General features: G+C 44.7%; 1 protein-coding gene across 2 annotated transcripts in view; it reads left to right on the plus strand.

Annotated features, from left to right (window-relative positions):
* Positions 1-23,577, plus strand: part of FBXW7 (F-box and WD repeat domain containing 7) — a 260,641-nt gene that overhangs the window by 100,004 nt on the left and 137,060 nt on the right. For both annotated transcript variants that reach the window (XM_088448231.1, XM_088448227.1), the window contains one exon: positions 11,573-12,148. In XM_088448231.1, the coding sequence (XP_088304357.1) occupies positions 11,642-12,148 (507 nt within the window). In that variant the 5' untranslated portion in view covers positions 11,573-11,641. The remainder of the gene's footprint in view (positions 1-11,572; positions 12,149-23,577) is intronic.

Consider the following 23,577-nt stretch of genomic DNA (forward strand, 5'->3'; position numbering starts at 1 on the left):
TGGAAAAGAATTATGTTATTAATCTTCATTATGCAGCTGATAGTGCATTTCAGCATGAGAATCAGTGAACTGATGAAGTATTACCGGTTGATGTTGCAGACTGTCTGGCTTTATAATTAAGGTAATCTGGTATGTATGAGTTACATTCGCAGTCCGTATCCAGGTTACCTACAGATATTTTTCGTTTTTTTTACTCAATATCATAAAGAGAAAACATCATTGGTAATAAGTTGTGTACAAATAAGGATCTCCAAAGCACACATCTTACCTTACTTATAGATTCCAGCATTACCGATAGACGATGTTTTGTCCCCCTGTTACACTTCCTGACCTTATTACTTTGTATGCACCGTACAGGAGACACTCTAGCATCACAGGAGCTGTGCCACTGATTGGTGGATAGATGCCCATTCAACTTATGAAAAAAAAATGTCCGGTGTATATATGTGACACTTTCTTCTTTTTTTTTCTTTCACGGTCTAATGATAGAAATGAACTGTTCCTGATACTATGACCTAAGTGACCACATTGACTATGTTAATAAGTGGTCAAATGAAACACAATAAGGCTGTTTGCTGACTGGCCTGAGCAGTCTGATTTCTTGCAGTATGACAGTGGCCTGTTTGTGTGACGGAAGATGACTGTGCACAAACAAGCTGATTAGATGGCGATCTCCCGGATGCATTTATCGGTATGCTGGATCGCCACCTGATTGCTGTCAGATTATTTGCATCAGGCTCATTAGAACCGAATACATTAGTGTCAACCCAATTGTCACATTACCATGAGCGGCAACAGCTTAATAAGTAATGAATTCCAAAGAGGTTACAGCTACCAGAACACAATGGCCTCATAAACCCGCATATTGGACATGATTATCTTCACTGGGAGATGTGTTCTAACATTATAGCTTTGCATAAATGCACTAATCTGTGATTAGTAATTGGATTTTGGTACTACATAGCACTCATAAGCTTAGAGAACATTTCTATTTGAAGGGTTTTATATAGATACATGAAATTTTTGTTTTTTTCCCCCCTATTTACTTTTTCTTTTAAGGTTCCACTTTAGGCTGAGTTGTCCCTAATTGACTGCAAATCGCTGCGTGTTGGGTCAATAGAGGCCAAAGCAGTCTACGTACTAGCATGTAGAGAGAGAAAGTGGATGGAGATAAAGAACCAAACAATCAGCTCCTAACTGTAATTTTTCAAATACAGCCTGTAAAGTGACAGGAGCTGATTGGTTGGTACTTTGTCTCTGTTCACTTTATCTCCCACAGTACCTAGACCCCACAGATCCTGATTATCGAATGGCGCTGGGGGCAAATGATAAATGTGGGCGGTTACCATATGTGGTCTTAGTCTTCTATGACAGTGCCAGTGAACCCCTGTACTAGGGCTGCACCTCGTTAGCTAATGGTAGAGCGCTCTCTGCACACATTGGGCTGCTGCACACTGTTCATGTTAATGTTCTTCATTTGTGATGGTTATATTATATATAATGTTATGCACACAAGGGTGTTTTGAATCGTAAACCCCCTTCGCACAGAAAAACAAACTTCCCGGGTCAAGCATTTGGACCCGGTAATTTGAGGATCAACACAGGTCCTTTTTCTGTGTGAAAAGGTCAACCCAGATCAAAATTCCCAGGGACTTCGACCCTGGTTTTTACCAGGGTCGAAGTCCCGGGAATTGCGAACTGGGTTGACCCTTTCACACAGACGAAATAACCGGATTGATCCGCAAATTGCCTGGTCCAAATTCTTCACCCGGGAATTTGCTTTTCTGTGTGAAGGGGGTATAGACTGGGACCAGCAAAAAAAACCTGTGCATCAAATGCTGGGTAAAAGTCGGATTTTTGGGCTTTTTTCTGTGTAAAAGTGGTATAACTGTATCTACAGGGTACAAAGTTAAACAAATTCTCTTTTCAGCATAAGTTTTATTTAGAGCACAAGTCACTAGGTATTAGCAGTAATTAATATGATGGAAAAAAGAATAATTTCTGGGGTGTGGTATGTTAGGTCAACAGTTATGTTGACATGAAAATGTCGACTTGGTTAAAATGCTGGCATGTCGACAATCATCATGTCTACACGGATGACATGAAAGAATGTTGACCTAACGTCCCTGGCGGACTAGTTGTCAATTACCTGGTCCTGATGGCTGCAGCAATTTTTGGGTTACATCGCTCATGTAGCCGCTAATTCCGGTAGAATGTCTGATGGGCAGTTTGGGTAAATGTTGTTTGTAATCCTAATCCCTACCCGTAACCTCTCCTCCCCCTAGTTCCTAACCCCCCCCCCCTTCCCTCTGCAGATTAACCTTCACCTTCCCCCTCCATACAGCCTAACCTCCCCCTAGTGCAGGGGTGGGGAACCTTTTTTTTGCCATGGGCCATTTTGATATATATAACATTATTTGGGGGCCCGGTGCAGGCCACGCCCCCTCCATGTGATGTAACACGGGGTGGCGCCACAATCATCGGTGATTACAGCAATGCCCGGAGCATCCTGAGGATGCTCCGGGGAGCTGTAAGGGCAGCGTTGTGACAGTCTTTAGTGTTCTAAGGACACTACTGGCGGAACTGCTGCATAGATTTTGGCTGCAGGGTGCCATTCTAGGCACTCTGCTAGCCAGATGAGGGTAGCAGAAAAAAGCTCAGAGGGCCAGACCAAATGATTCTGCGGGCCTTATAAGGCCCCCGAACCGGAGGTTCCCCATCCCTGCCCTAACCCTCCTAGTGGTGCCTAAAACTAGCCTTCAACACTGTCAGACTGTCGACATTGTGAACATGTACACATTCTGTGGATGCCGACTCGACATGGTGAAACATGTTGACATTGTAACTGTCGACAATGTGACTGGATCCCCAATTTAACTATTATGTATTTATTGGCAGAAATTGATTGGCTCAATATGGGGGATGTTGGTAAATGTAGTCAGAAGGTGACCACTATCCCTCTGTTTGTGCAGTCATTCTGAATTGATTGCTGAGTTTAGTTAGTGTAAGAACAATATGATGCAGCTTTTTTTATGTGGTTTATAGTCAGCCTTTTTATTACATTACTTGGAGTAAAATGCAATTATACAATCCCAAGCGCTTACTAGATTGTTAAATAGGTCTCTTTAAAACTTAATTCAGCAGAAGAGTTATTTCTCCCATATTCCCAAAAGGCTCTGCATAACAACACGTTTACAGGCCGACAGCCTCAGGCTAGGTTGTGTGGGTTTTTTTTGTGCCAGTTGTAACTTCTCATCTCAGGCAGCAAACTATCTAATGCTGTATCACATCTGCATGGGACAATAGTGGCCAGTGCAGATTCATTTAAGAGCATGCTATTTTATTGCCTATGTCACTGTATCTTTATTTGCTTTCTAAATGCAAGTAAACCTACAATATTACTATCAAATGCTGTGTGTTTCTGAGCTAAATAGTATACGTGAAATCATTCCAGTTTATTTTACGTATATTTATCATGTTAATTTTGTAGCTTTGTTGTAGGTGTGTGTGTGAGGGGGGCTTTCACGTTCTGCCGAAATGAAATGGATGGTCTTGTAGATTTTTACCCTGGGACAGAGCTGGTAATGTCATAGCATCTTATAAAGATGGAAATTTCACCTTTTTGCTCTATATTGCATTCTACAAGATGGTTGACTTATTAACAGAATTACAGTGGTCAGAACAATGTATTATAGACTGTACACACTTGCGCTCTCATTTGATGCAGTTCCTATACCCTACTGAACATGCTTTAATGCTGATAGTTCTAAAACAGTGTAAACATATAGGGGACAACTCAATAGTTTGTCTATATGAATAGGCACCTGACGGAACAATTCCATTGTTGCTTTGTTCGGATGCCTAAATCCACAAGGAGACACATTTTCTTCTTGCAGTCTCCTGAGGTGCTGGAAGAAATGTGTCCGTTTTCTAGTCACCACTTCTTTAGAAGGGCATAGCCGCTGGGTGCTGCTAAACCTGGTGCCTGTCATAACTACTGATGGCCGCCTGAACGGAGTGACAATTGAATCGCTCTGTCGGTTGGCTATTCGTATAGATGCCCATTAAGGGGGCGTTTAGAACAATTGTATGGCAGCCATAGCCTAGAAAACACACACACACACACACACACACACACACACACACACACACACACACACACACACACACACACACACACACACACACACACACACACACACACACACTCACTCTCTCTCTCTCTCTCTCTCTCTCTCTCTCTCTCTCTCTCTCTCTCTCTCTCTCTCTCTTGACATTGCTTGTACTATCCAACTAGCACTCAGTAAAGAATCATTGAGTAGAGATGTGCACGGACCCCGTGTTTTGGCAAAACCACCCTCAAATATTTTATGACTGTTTTGGATTGCTTTAAAATTGATAAAGAAACCGCTAAAATCATGTAATTTGTACCTATTTGCATGGAATCCAAAACCGAGATTCGGTTTTTAAAACAGAGTTCCGAACTTACAGCAGATCCAAGTCGGGACTTGGTTCTACTCGGAACCACAAAATTGATCCGAGCTGGCACTCGTTTTTGACTTGGAACCCCTAAGTTCAGGTATGTTCGTCTTTCATGAAAACCGAACCGCACATCTGTATAATGGAGTAGAATTTTATTACATTTTTTTAAAAAGCCTGTATATGAGACCTTGAAGTTAATGGTTCATATGTCAAAATTTCCTTTTAAAGTTAAACTCCCAATGTTAAGTTGAAAGTCCTATGCATGCTGTGGTGGTGATCGGTACAAGTGCTCAATATTGAATACAAAGTTCTGGTGTTAGAAGCCCATTGTATTAAAAATGATCTTGCTTTAAAAATAAATACATTTTTGCTGATTAAATTAATTCTCATGACAGAGAGGCAAACACAAAAAGAAAAAAATGCATAATTTGACCACTAGGTATCAGTGTTCTGTTATTGGCTACTGTCTTCATTGGACTTGGGAAATATAAAAGGTTGTGCCTACTACAGGTATGGGGAAGCTGTATATTGCCATGACAGGCTCATCAGTCCTATAAATCTGTTGGTTCTGTTCTGTTCACAGAATACAATTTGAGTCTTTTCTGGCTATTTTTAGTAGGGGTGAGCGGGTTCGGATTTCTGAAATCCGAACCCCCCCGAGCCCTCCCGATCCGAGTCAGGCTCGACTTTTCCCGTCTGACTCGGATCTGAAATCGAGGTAAAACGTCATCATCCCGCCTTCCGGGTCTCGCGGGTTTTGGATTCTATATAAGATACCCGCGTCAGCGCCAATTTCTCACTCAGTTGTGGACAGTGAAGAGGGAGGGTGGGAGTTAGGGCTGGGCTGGGCTGGGCTGTGTAGTGTAGTGTAGTGTAGTGCAGTGCAGTGCAGTGCAGTGTAGTGTAGTGTTGTGCTGCGCTGTGCTGCTGTTGTCCATAGGGGCTGTGTCCACTCCTCCAAAGTCCATAGGGGCTGGCTGTGTTGTGCTGTGCTGCTGTTGTCCATAGGGGCTGTGGGGGTCATTCAGACCTGCTCGCGAGTGCAGGACGCTCGCAAGCGGGTCAATGGTGCCCTACTGCGCATGCGCACGATGGAGGGAGCTCCGTCGTGTGCATGTGCGAGACCCGGCTAGCGACGGGGTAGCCGTCGCTCCTGGTCTCGCACCAAAGGGGGCGTGCTGTCGATGTTGGTTTGACAGCACGCCCCCTTTGGTGGGCGTGCCGGGGGCGTGGCTGCCAGACGGAGGCGTTCCCATGGGAACACCTACCGTCTGAAGCCGGCCCCACTGACATCAGTAGTGATGTCAGTGGGAGTGATTTTGGCTCTGATAGAGCCAAAATCACTCCAGGGCTTGCGGAAGCGAAACCCTACCGCAGGGTCTCCGTTGCAAGCCCGATGGACGCGATGGTCAAGACATCATCATCATGGACACTCGCTATAGCTGTGGGTGGTCACCCACAGCTATGCGAGCGGCCAAGAGGCCACTCCATTTTCATGTAGGAGGGCCCTGATTCAGAGCGAGCGCTCTGGTCAGAGCGTCCGGCTCTGAATCAGGCCCTGTGTCCACTCCTCCAAAGTCCATAGGGGCTGGCTGTGTTGTGCTGTGCTGCTGTTGTCCATAGGGGCTGTGTCCACTCCTCCAAAGTCCATAGGGGCTGGCTGTGTTGTGCTGTGCTGCTGTTGTCCATAGGGGCTGTGTCCACTCCTCCAAAGTCCATAGGGGCTGGCTATACTGTGTTGTGCAGTCAGTTGTCCATAGGGGCTGTGTCCACTCCAACGTCCTGTGCAGTGTCCCAGTCCTAAAGGGGTGCTGTAGTGTTGTCCAGGGGGTGCTCTGTCCATCAGGGGTGCTCCCCCAGAGTGCAAAAAAAATAAATATTTTTTCTGTGTTTGTGAATTGTGTGCATAGTAGCCGCACGTGCATCAACAAAGTAGCGCAAAGTTAGCGCCTGTGTCATAAGTAAAGGGCCGGCTCCCTTGACCGTTAAAGGGTGCTGTAACCCCCAAAATGCACTCCAAACCAAATAAAAATATATATTTTTTCTGTGTTTGTGAATTGTGTGCGCAGTAGCCGCACGTCCATCAACAAAGTAGCGCCAAGTGTGCACCTGTGTCATAAGTAAAGGGCTGGCTGGCTTGACCGTTAAAGGGTGGTGTAACCCTCAAAGTGCGCTCCACAAAAAATAAAAAATTCTCCTTTTTTTTCTGTCTTTGTGAATTGTGTGGGCTGTAGCTGCACCTGCACCTGCATTCTCAAAGCAGCAGCGACAAGCGTCCGTCTGTCTGTTAAAGGGTGGTGTAACCCCCAAAGTGCACTCCAACAAAAATAAAACGTTTTCTTCTGTGTTTGTGAATTGTCTGCACTGTACGTGCATCCTCAAAGCAGCAGCGCCAAGCGTGCGTCTATCTGTTAAAGGGTGGTGTAACCCTCAAAGTGCGCTCCACAAAAAATAAAAAATTCCTTTTTTTTCTGTCTTTGTGAATTGTGTGGGCTGTAACCGCACCTGCATCCTCAAAGCAGCAGCGACAAGCGTGCGTCTGTCTGTTAAAGGATAACATCGGTGATGGCATCCAAGTAGGCATGTCAGACAGTCCATACCTGTACTGGCAGGAAAAAAAAGGCAATTTGGAGGCCCCTGTACAAACTGGCTCTATTTTACCTGAGTTGCCCCCCCTCCAGTGTGTACTCCGAAAGAGTGTTTAGTGCAGCCGGGAACCTTGTCAGCGAAAGGCGTAGGAGGTTGCTTCCACAAAATGTGGAGAAGATGATGTTCATAAAATGAATTATCAACTCTTCCAGGGAGACTAGCCTCCAGAACTTACAGAGGGAACTGTGGTGGTGGATTTCAGCGGGGACGAATTAATACTCTGTGAGGATGAGGATGTACACAACACTGAAGAGGGTGAGGAATCGGTGGATGAGGAGGATGAGGACGACATCTTGCCTCCGTAGAGCCAGTTTGTGCAGGGACAGATTAATTGCCAGCTTGTTTTGTGGGGGCCCAAACGAACCAATCATTTCAGCCACAGTCGTGTGGCAGACCCTGGCGCTGAAATGATTGGTTTGTTAAAGTGTGCATGTCCTGTTTATACAACATAAGGGTGGGTGGGAGGGCCAAAGGACAATTCCATCTTGCACCTCTTTTTTTTCTTTGCATTATGTACTGTTTGGGGCCTAGTTTTTCAAACTGCCATCCTGTCTGCCACTGCAGTATCACTCCTAGATGGGCCACGTGTTTGTGCCGCCCACTCGTGTCGCTTAGCAGAGTCATCCAGCTACCTCAGTGCGACCTTTTGGACATAAAACACTATTGTGAGGTGTTCAGAATAGACTGGAAATGAGTGGAAATTAAGGTTATTGAGGTTAATAATAGCATAGGAGCAGAAAAACCCACAAATTCTGTGATTTTAGCTGTTTTTATGTTTTTCTTTTAAAAAAAAATACAGATCCAAAACACAACACCCAGAACCCAAAACACGGAAGGGTGGTTTTGGCAAAACCAATCCAGATCCTAAACACGAAGAAAGATCCAAATCCAAAACACGAAAAGTCGCCGGTGCACACACCTAATTTTTAGATACCCACAACTTGTGTTCTGTTCTTATACATGCGACAATATGGTTCTGTAACTTAATTTTGAAGCAATTTAATAATAAGGAATTCATTGATCCAACTATCATAGCAGGTTTAGCATGGCAAATACTATTATCAGACGTGGATATTTTTATTTATTTATTATAATTAAGTTTATGCTGTTTATCCTCCCAGTGTATGTAATATTATAGTGTGGTATACCTGTGATTTCAGGTTCTCCTAGCTGTAAATGTCAGGTGGACTTGTCTTTAATGTGCTGCATTTAAGGAATTTAAGGAATGTGTTCAGCTTCATTTTCCCAGATTTTTTAAACTAGCACAAGTAAGGGAGTCAGAGATGTTACTATTTTAGGTAGTAAACTGATTCAAATATTTTGCTTAACTGAACCTCTGGCAGGATGTAGCGATTTCCATAAAAAATAGTGTTAAGCAGTGCCATATGTGGCCCGTTTTAAGTGCACTTTTGATTTGCATAATTGTAGCAGTGTTATATGTGCGGACAAAGCCCTAATGCCTCGATTTATACTTGCTTATCGCTTCTGCTACATTGCCCTGAATACCAATCTTGTCTTATGGGCATATCCAATTGGCCGCAAGGTTTTGCCTGCAAATAATTCTGCAGACTTTGTGACCAATTTTGGATTAACACTGGTTTGCACGCTCCCGATACTCATGGTATCCAATTTAAGAAAAGTGCGGATTTTTGCGGGTAAAATCCTGCAAGAGGGGACATTTCTATTTAGCCAGCCTGAAGCCTGCGGGTAGCTGCCAAGGCTGTGTGTGGGGAGTGGGTGCTGGGTTAGGTAGCGTAGTGTGTGTGCAGGTTTAGGGGTAGTGTAAGTAGTGTATGCAGGCAGCGGGTGCAGGGTTAGGGCTAGTGTGTGTAGGCAGCGGGTGCAGGTTTAGGGGTAGTGTAAGTAGTGTGTGCAGGCAGCGGGTGCAGGGTTAGGGCTAGTGTGTGCAGGCAGCGGGTGCAGGGTTAGGGCTAGTGTGTGCAGGCAGCGGGTGCAGGGTTAGGGCTAGTATGTATAGGCAGCGGGTGCAGGGTAAGGGCTAGTGTAGGTTGTGTGTGCGGGGGGAGCAAGTGCAGGGTTAGAGGTAGTGTGTGTGCAGGTTTAGGTGTATTGTAGGTAGTGTGTGTAGGCAGCGGGTGCAGGGTTAGAGGTAGTGTAGTGTGTGCAGGGTTACAGGTAGTGTAGTGTGTGTGCAGGTTTAGGTGTATTGTAAGTAGTGTGTGCAGGCAGCGGGTGCAGGGTTAGGGCTAGTGTGTGCAGGCAGCGGGTGCAGGGTTAGGGCTAGTATGTGTAGGCAGCGGGTGCAGGGTAAGGGCTAGTGTAGGTTGTGTGTGCGGGGGGAGCAAGTGCAGGGTTAGAGGTAGTGTAGTGTGTGCAGGTTTAGGTGTATTGTAGGTAGTGTGTGCAGGCAGCGGGTGCAGGGTTAGAGGTAGTGTAGTGTGTGCAGGGTTACAGGTAGTGTAGTGTGTGTGCAGGTTTAGGTGTATTGTAAGTAGTGTGTGCAGGCAGCGGGTGCAGGGTAAGGGCTAGTGTAGGTTGTGTGTGCGGGGGGAGCAAGTGCAGGGTTAGAGGTAGTGTAGTGTGTGCAGGTTTAGGTGTATTGTAGGTAGTGTGTGCAGGCAGCGGGTGCAGGGTTAGAGGTAGTGTAGTGTGTGCAGGGTTACAGGTAGTGTAGTGTGTGTGCAGGTTTAGGTGTATTGTAAGTAGTGTGTGCAGGCAGCGGGTGCAGGGTTAGAGCTAGTGTGTGCAGGCAGCGGGTGCAGGGTTAGGGCTAGTATGTGTAGGCAGCGGGTGCAGGGTTAGGGCTAGTGTGTGCAGGCAGCGGGTGCATGGTTAGGGCTAGTATGTGTAGGCAGCGGGTGCAGGGTTAGGGTAGTGTAGTGTGTGCAGGTTTAGGTGTATTGTAGGTAGTGTGTGCAGGCAGCGGGTGCAGGGTTAGAGGTAGTGTAGTGTGTGCAGGGTTAGAAGTAGTGTAGTGTGTGCAGGTTTAGGTGTATTGTAGGTAGTGTGTGCAGGCAGCGGGTGCAGGGTTAGAGGTAGTGTAGTGTGTGCAGGGTTAGGTGTATTGTAGGTAGTGTGTGCAGGGTTAGAGGTAGTGTAGTGTGTGCAGGCAGCGGGTGCAGGGTTAGGGCTAGTATGTGTAGGCAGCGGGTGCAAGGTTAGGGTAGTGTAGTGTGTGCAGGTTTAGGTGTATTGTAGGTAGTGTGTGCAGGCAGCGGGTGCAGGGTTAGAGGTAGTGTGTGCAGGGTTAGAGGTAGTGTAGTGTGTGCAGGTTTAGGTGTATTGTAGGTAGTGTGTGCAGGGTTAGAGGTAGTGTAGTGTGTGCAGGGTTAGAGGTAGTGTAGTGTGTGCAGGGTTAGAGGTAGTGTAGTGTGTGCAGGGTTAGAGGTAGTGTGTGCAGGGTTAGAGGTAGTGTAGTGTGTGCAGGTTTAGGTGTATTGTAGGTAGTGTGTGCAGGCAGCGGGTGCAGGGTTAGAGGTAGTGTAGTGTGTGCAGGGTTAGAGGTAGTGTAGGTAGTGTGTGCAGGCAGCGGGTGCAGGGTTAGAGGTAGTGTAGGTAGTTTGTGTTTTGAGTCTTTTTTTCTTTGTAATGCTACCCTGTAGTTCAAAGGGCTGCAAAACCAGTGGACATTCCATTTGTTACAAATGGTGTTCTTTAACATCCATGCATTAGACACGTCTATACAATTATCATCATGTAGCAAAGGGCCAAGGGACATGGACTGCTATAAAAGACCTGCAGATAACTTCGGGCACACATCCACTTGCAGACCAAAAAACGACTGTACGATTATGACATTGTAATTGTGCAGTCGTTTGACAGTCTGTGTTGTGCCTGCACTGAACGAGCAGTTGTTCAGTGTAGGCAAATCAATCATCCCCTACCATGCTCAACCTGACTTTATCATGGGGTTGTTCAGCATGTTCAGCCGATGATTGATGTCGGAAACGACCAGTGAGAGCGCGCATCGCTGGTCGTTTCCGACAGAAAGGTGCACGATGTAGTAATCATGCAATCGCTCAGTATTATCAGCATGTGGATGTGCGCCCTAAGTCTGTATATGTAGTATTCTATTACATTTATTGTACGCCTAATATGCGTTTAAAATGTACATTTTTTAGGCAGGTATATGTGTGTCTAATGTTGGCAGCATGGAGGAAGATCATTGCACACTGTAAGTGGAATTCATAGGTACATTATAACAGGCAGGTGGGGGAGACTCTCATGACTGGAAAGCAGCATTAAATATTAATCTGTGGATAAGAAATAACTGACGGAGAAATAAAGCAGGGGCCGGTACAGCACAGGATAGTTCTATTTAGCAATTGTGCTTGTGAGTTACTGTTGTAGTGTGTTGCAGGGCAACTTTTAAAGAAATAAACAAATCAACAGTCGTGCATTAATTTGTGTCATTAATTGCTGATTAATCTATTAAGTGCCAGGAGAATGTACAGTAATTCCTCCTTTTGTCTTTATGCAGAATGTGAAAACATTTGCCTCTTCACACAGTCTAGCGAGTGTCCATGAAGTAGCAAGCTGGCTTTTGGAAATGAATCAGGAACTGCTGTCTGTGGGCAGCAAGAGGCGACGTACTGGCGGTTCTGTGCGAGGTAATGCTTCCTCCAGCCAAGCAGATGAGGAGCAAATGAACAGAGTGGAGGAGGAGGAGGAACAGCAGCAGCAGCATTCTAGACAGCAAGAGGAAGAGCACATAGAGTTGAATGGCGAGGTGGATGGCCCTGGAAGCGTGGAGAGGAGAGACCCCCAACCGGAGCTATTGGAAGAAAACAATAACAGCTGTGTTGTAGCAGATCAGTCTGAGGACCAACCTGAGGACAATGAGCAGCAAGAGGATGAGGAGGAGGACGAGGAGCATGTGTGTGATGTGGAAGATGAAGATGAAGAAGAAATGGACCAGGACAGTGATAACTTTGATCAGTCCGATGACAGCAGTAGGGAGGGTGAACATAGAAATGGCAGCGATATTCCTAATTCCAATAGTATAATGGATGTGTCCCACCACCAGAAGTCCACTCTTTTCCACACAAAAACAAAGGTGAGTGTCTTCAGTGTTACTTATCATTATGAATGCTACACACTCCTGTAGACACTGTTCAGTTCTCTTAACTAATGTGGTTTTTCTATAGCTTGTCATTGACAAAGGTAGGATTTAATTTTTTAAGTTTATTAGTAAACTTTTCATAGTTTCTGGTTTAAGGGTAATAATGGGTACTTATTACTATAATACATCCATAGAGGGAAAGTCAAGTATATTTGACCCATAAATGTATACAAAATTTTCATGGTCTCATGTTCCTCGTACTTTGAAATCTCAATTTAACTTTAAGCCACAATATTTTTTCCCCTTATTTTTTTGAACAATATTTGTCATAGGCAATGTCTAACTAGAAAACTATGTCAGTCTTATACTCTTCCAATGCACCTGCATAGGATGTGGCCTACTGGCAGGGTCTCTAGATCATTGGATGTGTGGCCTTGTTTTTAGGGCTAAAGAAAATGTCTGACTGAGCAGGTGAAGGCATCACTTATACCTATATCTGTTGTATGCTTCCCCTGTACTGCCCACATGTAGACAAATAGACTGTTTGAGGGTAGATTGCATCATTGGATAATGTTTCTAATGCATAGGTACAAAAGAGACTTAGGGGTCTATTTACTAAGCAGTGTTAGGAGACAGAGTGAAAAGTGATAAGGTGCCAGCCAATCAGCTCCCAACTGTCATCTCACAGGCTGTGTTTGAAAAATGACAGTTGGGAGCTGATTGGCTGGCACCTTATCACTTTTCACTCTGTCTCCTAACACTGCTTAGTAACTAGACCCCTTAAAATGTAAATTCTAATCCGACTTTCTGGTCTGCTAGCGTTTGCCTGCAGTTTAGCTTGCGTATAAGTCTGTTATTGCTCAGCTGAACTGATTTTACAAACACATTAGTGGCATCTAATATTGTGGGTCTGATTCATCATGGATCGCAATTGCAACAGCAATTGCAGATCGGCCGATGGTGCAACCTGCGCATGCATCGCAGTGCACATGTGCAGGTTAGGATTGTGATGGAACTGCAATCACGCACGCAGATACAAAGACATCGCAGAGTGAGTGACAGGACGTCAGCGTTTGGGAGTGGTGACGGGAGTGGTGGGAAAAACGCAGGCGTGCCTGTCCATTTGAGTGCTGATGCATGGGCGTTCATAAATGTGCCACTGCGATGGCATACGCAGCCTGAGTACTCACTGTGTGCGATGAGGTTAGCAATTTTGTCTTCATAGTTAAACAGTCCCCAAAAAATGTATCTACATCTAGTAATTTTTGGCTTGAAGAGCCTGCACACTGCACGCACTGAGTGTCAAGCTTCTGTTTTTTTTTATTCTTTTGATCTTCTCCCTGATGTCAGATTGAGATAATACATACCTCAATGTCTTTCTAGGTGACTAAGATATACAATATGGAAAACGCAATCCAAATTCATTGCATAGTTTTTGCGTGATGCCAGAACAAACAGACAGACAACAATTCCGTAATTTGTTTTATTATCTGCATAGTTCCCAAGGATATGTACAGTCACAACCTCTACAACTTTATTATAAGTATAGATTTTGTTCGGCTGCTTTTTGCGCTTACATTGCAGTGCTTACTTTTTATTTAGATTTTGCCATACCTCGTATTTTGTACGTCTAATTTAATATTAACTGTAGGTGCGTACACACTGGGCGATTAAAGTGGACGACTGAACGATAACGATATCGTTATCGTTCAGTCGTCCACTTTATCGTCCATTTTTAACATCAAAACGATGAACGATAACGACGACGCGCGTTCCCGCGGGTCGTTCGTCATTATCGTTCATCGAGTAAACATGCAGGCCAACCTGACGATGTTGTCAGGTTGCTGCATGTTGGGGAATGGGGGAGAGAGACCGGCGCTGAACGATATCGTTAATGATATCGTTCAGCGGGTGTGCTCAATGTCATGAACGACATTGAGCACACCCTGCCCCCGACACACTAGACGATATCGCTCAGGGAGCATATCGTCTAGTGTGTACGCTCCATATCTTTACATTTTCTGTTAAATATTACCCTAATAGTTTGCACATTTTTGTAGTTAAACACAATTACATGAATGAGGCCTAAATGTAGTTGCCCCTCTAAACAAACTGGGCAGGTGAAAATATATCCAGTATATCTGAGCCAAATTGTCTTTTGCGATTTCTATCCATGCAGCTTAGCCGTCCACATGGAGTGTATGGTGCCTATGGTCATGTTATGATTTCTTAGCAAGTTATTAAGCTGTAACTATTGTGCATTGCTGCCATCTCTGTACATCTGCCACCCCACTGGTACTGAAGCAGGTACCCCAAGATTTGTTATGGATCGTTCATTTTTAAATGGTCTGTATAATAATGTAATCGCTGGAAATTGTGGACATTGCATAAGCGCTGCTCTGTATACACTATAGAAATATCATCCAAATGAGAGCATTGGCATTGTAGGTCTCAGCTTTCATCCTGCTAAATGTAGTAGAAGAATCTGTCTTTTGTACTCCTTATTTGTGGCCATAATAAATGTTGTTAAAATTATAATCAAATTAGCTGAAACCAATAGATCAGAACAAGTATTCACTAATCACTAAAGTTTGGGTATTGAAAGGGCTGGGAATAGTTTTGTTCTGAAAATAAATCTCACAGGGCTTAAGTGAAATTGTCCCACTCATCAGGATGAGAAAGCATGAACAGACTGCCGGCTGAGTATGGGGAGGTCATGGCAGGCTACATGCTTCACATTCATACATGTGTTTTATAGCTGCTATTGTAAAGCCCATAAATCTGTTGTATGAGCGTGCGTGCGTGTATTTTGTTTGAGTGCTTATAATAATGGTTCTGTGCCTCTGTATTTGCTTCCTGGCGGTTACATGCACATATCTCTCTATTCCTAATGATGTGCTTTGAACCCAGGGGCTGTCAGCTACACTGTCAGTTGCAGCTCTGGGCTGCAGTCACCTGGTTGGTGAACATTACACCGATTCTGTTCCTAGAGCAGCAGGACTGAAAACCTGGCTTTGTGAATTGCTAAACCGTTTTCTAGTGATGTTACTTTGAGCACAGCTAAATGTCCTTTAGACACTGAGCCTATGGAGCCTTTGTTTCTAGATGAATGTTCTTTATAGAGATAATTGGTATGAGTGTCATGATAATCTCATTCAAATCTCTCCAACAAACTCTGTCCCTCTATCCTGTGCCCTCTGGAATGCCAGGTCAGTCTGTAATAAACTGGTCCCAACCCATGACCTTTTCATCTCCAACTCCCTGAATCTCCTAGCTATTACTGAAACCTGGATTTCACCCTCTGACACCGCTTCTCCTGCAGCTCTCTCCTCTGGGGGCCTCACCTTTTCCCACACCCCACGACCTGGGGGTCGCCATGGTGGTGGTGTTGGGGTCCTTCTATCCCCTGGTTACTCATACCAACCCATTCCCTCTGAACCATCCCTCACATTCTCTTCATTTGAAGTCCATGCTATACGCCTCTTCCACCCAGTACACCTCCAAGTAGCTGTCATTTACCGTCCCCCTGGCTCTCCCTCCAAGTTCCTTGACAACTTTGCTTCCTGGCTCCCTCACTTTCTCTCCTCAGACCTTCCCTCCATTATCCTAGGTGACTTCAATATTCCAATTGATATCCCCACAGAATCCTCTGCCTCCAAACTCCTCTCCCTCACCGTCACTTGGTCTCTCCCAATGGACCTCCTCACCCTCCCATGTGAGTGGCCATGTGCTTGACCTGGTCTTCACACACCGTTGTGATATTTCTGACCACCTCAATTCCCCATTCCCTCTTTCTGACCATCACCTTCTCTCTTTTAACCTGTCCCTCTCTCCTTCCCCTCCTCTACCTCCAAAAGCCTCCATTACTAAGCGTAACATTGACACTATCGACACAGGTTCCTTTTCTTCCCTGCTTGACTCACTTCTCTCCCCTATCCTCTCTCTCTCCTGCCCTGAACAAGCCACCTCCCTATACAATGCCTCCCTTACTTCTGCTCTGGACTCTGTTGCCCCAGCGATCACTATTCACACTCGCTGATCTACTCCTCAACCCTGGCATTCCAAATGCACCAGATACCTGCAAAAGTGTTCTCGAACTGCCGAGCGACAGTGGAGAAGATCACGCTCTAAGGCAGATTTTCTCCATTTCAAATTTATGCTCTCATCCTATAGTGCTGCGCTCTCCCTCTCTAAACAGTCATACTTTAAGAAACTCATCTCCTCTCAGTCCTCTAATCCCCAGCGTCTCTTCACTACTTTCAACTCCCTCATTCGCCCACCCCCTCCTCGTCTGCCCTCCTTGCTCACTGCCCTTGACTTTGCTACCTATTTTACATCTAAAATTGATTCCATACGTCAGGACATCATATCCAACCAGTCCCCCAGCTCTCCACCTCCTCCTTTCCCTAGTCACCCCTCCCCATCAACTTTACCAACTCTAACATCCTTCTCCCCTGTATCTGGAGAGGAAGTCATGTCCCTCATCCGGTCCTCCCCCCCTTCCACCTCCCCCCTTGATCCCATCCCCTCCCGCCTCCTCCGCTTCCTCTCTCTCTCAGCCTGCTCCCATCTTGCCCACCTCATTAACCTCTCCCTCTCATCAGGCACTGTTCCTTCTGCATTCAAACATGCCCTTGTCTCCCCCATTCTTAAAAAACCTACCCTTGATCCTAACCTTCTTTCTAACTACCGTCCCATCTCTCTCCTCCCCTTTGCCTCCAAACTCCTTGACCGGATTGTCTACAACCGCCTTACCACTTTTCTGTCCTCCCACTCCCTCCTTGACCCTTTTCAGTCTGGCTTCCGTTCTCTCCACTCCACTGAAACTGCCCTCACAAAAGTCAGCAATGACCTCCTTGCTGCCAAATCCCAAGGCCACTACTCTCTTCTCATTCTCCTTGATCTCTCTGCTGCTTTTGACACTGTGGACCACCCTCTCCTGCTGAATATCCTTCACTCCCTTGGTCTACGTGAAACTGCCCTCTCCTGGCTGTCATCCTACCTCTCTGACCGATCTTTTTCAGTTTCCTCTCACGACTCCTCTTCCCCCCCACAGCCTCTTACAGTAGGTGTTCCCCAAGGTTCTGTTCTTGGTCCTCTCCTATTCTCCCTCTATACTTCCTCTCTAGGTGAACTCATCAGCTCTTTTGACCTCCATTATCATCTCTATGCTGATGATACTCAAATCTACCTTTCCTCCCCTGATCTCTCCCCCTCTCTTCTGATTCGTATCTCCAACTGTCTCTCTGCTGTCTCTTCCTGGATGTCCCAGCGATTTCTTAAACTTAATATGTCTAAGACAGAGCTAATCATCTTCCCACCCTCCCACATCACCTCACTTCCCACTATTTCTTTATCAATTGATGGAATAACTATCTCATCTAGTCCCAAGGTGCGCTGTCTTGGAGTTATCCTGGACTCATCCCTCTCCTTCAAACCACATATCCAGAACCTTTCACAGTCCTGTCGTTTCCATCTCAAAAATATTTCTAAGATCAGACCCTATCTCACCCAGGATGCTACTAAAACCCTCATACACTCACTGGTCATCTCCAGATTGGACTATTGTAACCTCCTCCTATCTGGCCTCCCCAAATCCCATCTCTCTCCTCTCCAGTCTATCCTTAATGCTGCTGCTCGGCTCATCTTCCTCTCCAAACATTCTGCATCTTCCTCCCCTCTCCTACAAGCCCTACACTGGCTCCCCTTCCCTTTCAGAGTCCAATTTAAGGTTCTCACGCTCGCTCACAAAGCCCTCACCCAATCTTCTCCCATATACATCTCTGATCTCATCTCCCTTCACGCTCCTCTCCGCCCTCTTCGCTCAACTAATGCACGCCGCCTTTCATGCCAGCTGATTACTTCCTCCCACTCCCGCCTCCAAGATTTTGCCCGCACTGCTCCCCACCTCTGGAACTCTCTCCCACTCCGCATCAGACTCTCCACCTGTTTGCAATCCTTCAAACGGGCTCTCAAGACCCACTACTTCATCAAAACCTTCCAGCTATCATTCTAACTCCTTGCTACATGCTCCTTCGTCCCCATCTGTGTCAACCCAGTTTGTCTTCCCCCACCTTTTTAGAATGTAAGCTCTCACGAGCAGGGCCATCTACCCTCTTGTGCTTCTCCTTACTATAGTGTCATTTACTTCTTACTCACCACTAGGGCACCTAACACTTGGTTGCTTATGCTCTGTTGCTTATCTGGGTGATATGGTCACTAATGTAGCAATATATATTATCCATGTCCTGTATTGTATTGTTCTGTAAGTCACTTGTATACAATTTGTTTTTGTACTTTGTAAGGCGCTGCGGAACACTTGTGGCGCCATATAAATAAATGATAATAATAATAATAATATACTGTAGCACTATCCACATTGGTTATGATTGGTTTAAAGTGCGAGGTACGTGTCTTTGGCATCATCACACAGCAGACCTAAGGTGGCAATACTTTTTCTGTACCTCTGTGAATCCACAGTGAAGTTAGCATTGTTGTGTGTGAGAGGGCTCCTTCCTTGCTTTCTATCCTTCATTAGGCCAGTATTACTGAACACTTCTGTGCCATATTATTTATTTATTTATTTTGTTTGCTGTGTGCTAGGTATACATTTAATTATATGCCTTTATTTCAGGTATTTCTTTGTCAGTTCCCAGTTCCTGTAACCTTGGATGTGGCATCCCAATTCTGGCCTGCAGTGTCAGGGTACATACCTGTTTAATAATGAACAGGTCAGCAACAGTAATGAATGGCAGTGTGTGTAACACCTGTTCTTTCGTGTACTTTGTCACAGCCAAGAGCTTCTTTTCAGGCATGTCTGGTCAATATGTCATAGCGGGCTCAACCCACTAGGACCATAAGGCTCATTTTGAATAGTGATCGGAGACGACATATATATGGCTCAGTAGAATTACTTGCGAAGGGTGCGATGTGCTGTTGCCATGGCGTTTAAAAGCAGGCACCGCATTTGGCACCCCTTGTGGCCCGCTCCGAGCCCGAATTCACATAATTTTGCTCTGGGCCCCTATGGGGCTGTGAGCACTTTTCTGCGAATTCGGGATGCCGTAGGCTGCAGCGTGCAGTTGGATTGACCCCTAAGATGTGAATGTCGCCTTGTTACATTCCTGTCCAAAGGTAAAGGCTTGATCTCATTAAGTAGCGCTTCTATTATCTGCTACAGGAGAATGTTCATATGTTCAGTGTCCTGACACTATACACTAAGTGGAGCACATTTATTAAACCTGGGTAAAGTAACTCTGATACAATAGCAGTGCCAGTATTGTTACTTTTTATGCTCCCCCTTTTCTGGTATAGCCTCTTGCTCTAGTAAACAAAGACATGTGAATCCTACAGGATGAGTCTATGGTGAAATATCATGTATGCCTGGCTTCTGACATACATGCAAGTTGCCTGTTACAGGTGTGATTTCAAACCCGTCGTAGTCGAGCAGATGATGCCATGATGGGCATGAACGTACAGTGCGTACACGATTTCACCTGCCGGTGCTGTTAGATGCACTGTTAGTATGTAACATACTAAATTAATTAGATAGGGAGTTTCTTTACTGCAATCACCAATTTAGAACTGTCAATAGAACTGAGAAGAATATAGACAGTAGCAGCATAGTGTGATCTTCTTTTTGAAATACTAATTATCAGCAAAAACATGAACAGAGTAGATAGTGAAGTTTCTGTGCTATTTCTGTGCTATTCCAGTAATGTTCCTGGTATGTGGAATTCTGTTTTTAGAAACAATAACTATGTGCATTATACACACTCTTGTACTGTAAACATATGGCCGGCCAAAAGCTGGACACACAGTAAACATGTGTACCCAGCGATGCAACTGGTGGCCCTCCTCTGCCGATTGGCCAACATATGGGGCGGCTGGTACATACTAGACAATCTGGTGCCCGATATATCGGCCCCTGCAGCATCCCGCACCAAGGGGTCTTAGCCGCATCGTCAGGTTGGACTGCATGTAGGGCCGACTTAAAGGTGCGGGTAATTACCCCATGGGAGCACGCACAGCACGACAAGTACACACTTAACAATTTTAACGATTTGTCGTTCTCATCCATTGCTAAGTGTGTACGCATCTTAAATGTCCTGTGTTTACGTGTCGCGTAAACACATGGCCAGCCTAAATGTCCCCCGTATATTTGTCCTGTAAACACACGGCCAGCCTAAATGTCCCCCGTATACTTGTCCTGTAAACACACGGCCAGCCTAAATGTCCCGTGTATACTTTTTCTGTAAACACATGGCCAGCGTAAATGTCCGGCGTCTACTTGTCCTGTAAACACATAGCAAGCCTATATCTCCTGTGTATTCTTGTCCTCTAAACACATAGCAAGCATAAATGGCCTGTGTATACTTATACTATAGCAAGCCTTTATGTAGTGTGTATACTTGTCCTGTAAACACATTGCAAGCCTTTATGTCCTGTGTATACTTGTCCTGTAAACACATAGCAAGCATAAATGGCCTGTGTATACTTATCCTATAGCAAGCCTTTATGTAGTGTGTATACTTGTCCTGTAAACACATTGCAAGCCTATATGTCCTGTAAACACATAGCAAGTATAAATGTCCTGCATTCACTTTGTCCTCTGCAAAGGACTCTTTCTAACCCTTTCTTTCATTTGGTGTGCATCCTAGAGAAAGCGAGTTATGGAAATGTTTCAGGGCAAAAGTCATGCTGGGCTTTATTTTTTATTGTCTGCATTCTCTCTTTCAGTCATTTTTCTTGTGGAAACTTATTGCAAGATGAGATATTTTCTGTACAGATAGTGATTTTCACATAAGGTCAGATCTAAAATGTCATTTTGATTTCTTTGGCATTATTTCAGAACTTTTGAGGTGACATAAATACTGTATCCTCCTTCCTATTCAGAATAGTTGAGGGCCTTAGGAACAGTTGCATGCAACATATTTGCTCCTATAGACATAATCATCATGAACAAAAACTGTGCTATGTATATATTGCAGGAAAAGAGTTCACTGGTCCCTTTGCTGCACTAAAATGGAAAATCTCCTGCCAGTGACAGTGAATTTGCCCCTGCACTTAAAATATAATGTTGGGTGACAGTAAATTTGCCCCTGCGCTTAAAATATAATGCTGGGCGACAATAAATTTGCCTTTGAGATTAAATGATAATGCTGCAATTATTTATCCTTTTACACCAGGAGAAGAAGCAGTATTAATAATATTATTTACTAGCGACCCGTCCTGCCTTCGTATGGGAGCAATTTACTCACAGCCCCCTGCATCACATAACAACCTATGCTATGTCAGCACAGCCCCCTGCATCTCACAACACCCTGCTTTTTATTCCTGCCTCGGAATACATTTTTTTTAAAATTCTTTATAGCTATGCCTCCCCTGTCTACTTCCTGGCTACTGTGTCTGCATCAGGGCATCTTCATGGGTTCGTTGGGGGTTGTCTCTCACTCTCTGTCTGCCTCAGATGTGACCCTGCTTAGTCCCTGACTCCCTCCCCACTATAGGCTGTTGCTAAGCATTGCTATCTGATTGGCTCTCACCATCTCAGAGTGCCGCCCTCTGTCTTGCAGCAGTCAGTCACTCACACGCACACAGCACAACAGTTTTTTCGGTGACATGCTTCATTCCAAACCTCAGTTTCAGATGCTTGAAAATCACTGCCCTAGGGAATGCAGTCAAAAGACCGACAATGACCGACACAGCAATATTGACTGTTATGATGTTGACAAAATGTGTCGACACTCAGAACGTCGACCTTAGACAAACATTACATACGGGAGGGTTAGGGTCAGAGTGTGTGCGTGTGTGTACGCGCACGTGCGGGACGACATTAGGGTTCAGGATAGCAGAGAAATACTCACCAGAACGACGGAGGGTCATAGGTCTTTGCCGGCAGTGACAGTCACATGACCGCCAGGACCTGGAAGCCATGCTGGAGCAGCTGTCAGGAGCAGGGAAGTCACCGATGGGCCACCAGGGACATTATTCCAACATGTTGAGATTTTATCACTGTCTACATGAATGTCAACATGGTCAACGTCGACATTATGACTGTTGACATAGACCACACATGGTTTGGTTTATAAAACAATGTACAACATATATATATATAGTACATGGCTGCTATAGGTTTGTAAAAAAAAAAAAAAAAATTGTTGTTCACGCCTACAATCTTTTTTCTTTATATAATAAAGTAAGGATCAATTGGGGCGTTCCCTGATATTTCTACACAATACAATTAAATGACGTGTATTGTCTCCCACATAGCATGCAGTGCAATCTTTCTTTGAGCCACAGGAGGGCATGTGTTCTCATGTTTGTCTAGTAACTGTTTTATTTCTGTGTATTCCAGACATCTGTGTGTTCTACTGTGTATGTCACTGTATATTTCTGTCATATAGAAAGAACAATTCACCTCTTCCAACTCGCTGTGTGCATTTTGAATTCTCAAAATAAATTAGAAGTAATTTCTACCTTGGTTTATTTATTTATTTGTTTCCATTACTGAAAATATCAGTTTCAGATTTAATGCTGCAGTTTCAGGAAATTACTAAGAACTACTTCTGTTTTTTTTTTTTACTGGTAACTATAGAATGTGATTGTATTAGTGATGTATGTGAGAATTTCATATTGCTGTCACACAACTGTGATTTTTGTTTTTCCTTGTTGGCATAGGTATCACTTCTGAGCAGAAATCATGTGCTTTTTTTCTATAAAATATTTTTGTTTTATCTCTGGTTATTCGTCATGTACTGTCCTGTCCTAACCTAAAGTCTCCATGGATGAAACCTGCATAGATAATGTGCAGTCAGTCCGGCTCCTGCTGGTCCTCAGCTCAGGGATGGATTTACTATGCTATCTACCTCACAGCGCTTTAAGCATTGTTTCCCTGTATTACTGTTACTATTATACAAGCATAGCAATATAACTAATCTTTTATCCAGTAAAAGAGCATTTTTATGTGGTATTATAAGTTAATGTTTTTTGAGCATTAGAAGCTAGTACAAAAGTTTTTCACAAAGTTTTCTGCTTCAGTGTTTTTAGACCTTTTTGTCAGATGTTTCTATGGTATACTGAAGTAAAATTACAAGCATTTCAAAAGTGTCAAAGGCTTTTATTGACAATTACATTAAGTTTATGAAAGAGTCAATGGCCCTGATTCAGAGCCGGACGCTCTGACCAGAGCGCTCGCTCTGAATCAGGGTCCACCTCCATTAATATGGAGCGTCCTCCTGGACGCTCGTATAGCTGTGGGTCACCACCCACAGCATATACGAGCATGCAAAATGATGGTCGCGATGGTCAAGACCATCGCGACCATCGTCGGAACTGCGAGTAAAAGCCTGCGGTTGGGTTTCTCAACCGCAAGGCCAGGAGTGATTTTGGCTCACTAGTGATGTCAGTGGGGCCGGCTTCAG

Source organism: Taudactylus pleione, unplaced genomic scaffold, assembly GCF_031769625.1.
Source record: "Taudactylus pleione unplaced genomic scaffold, aTauple2 ptg000021l, whole genome shotgun sequence".
Classification (NCBI taxonomy): Eukaryota; Metazoa; Chordata; class Amphibia; order Anura; family Myobatrachidae; genus Taudactylus; species Taudactylus pleione.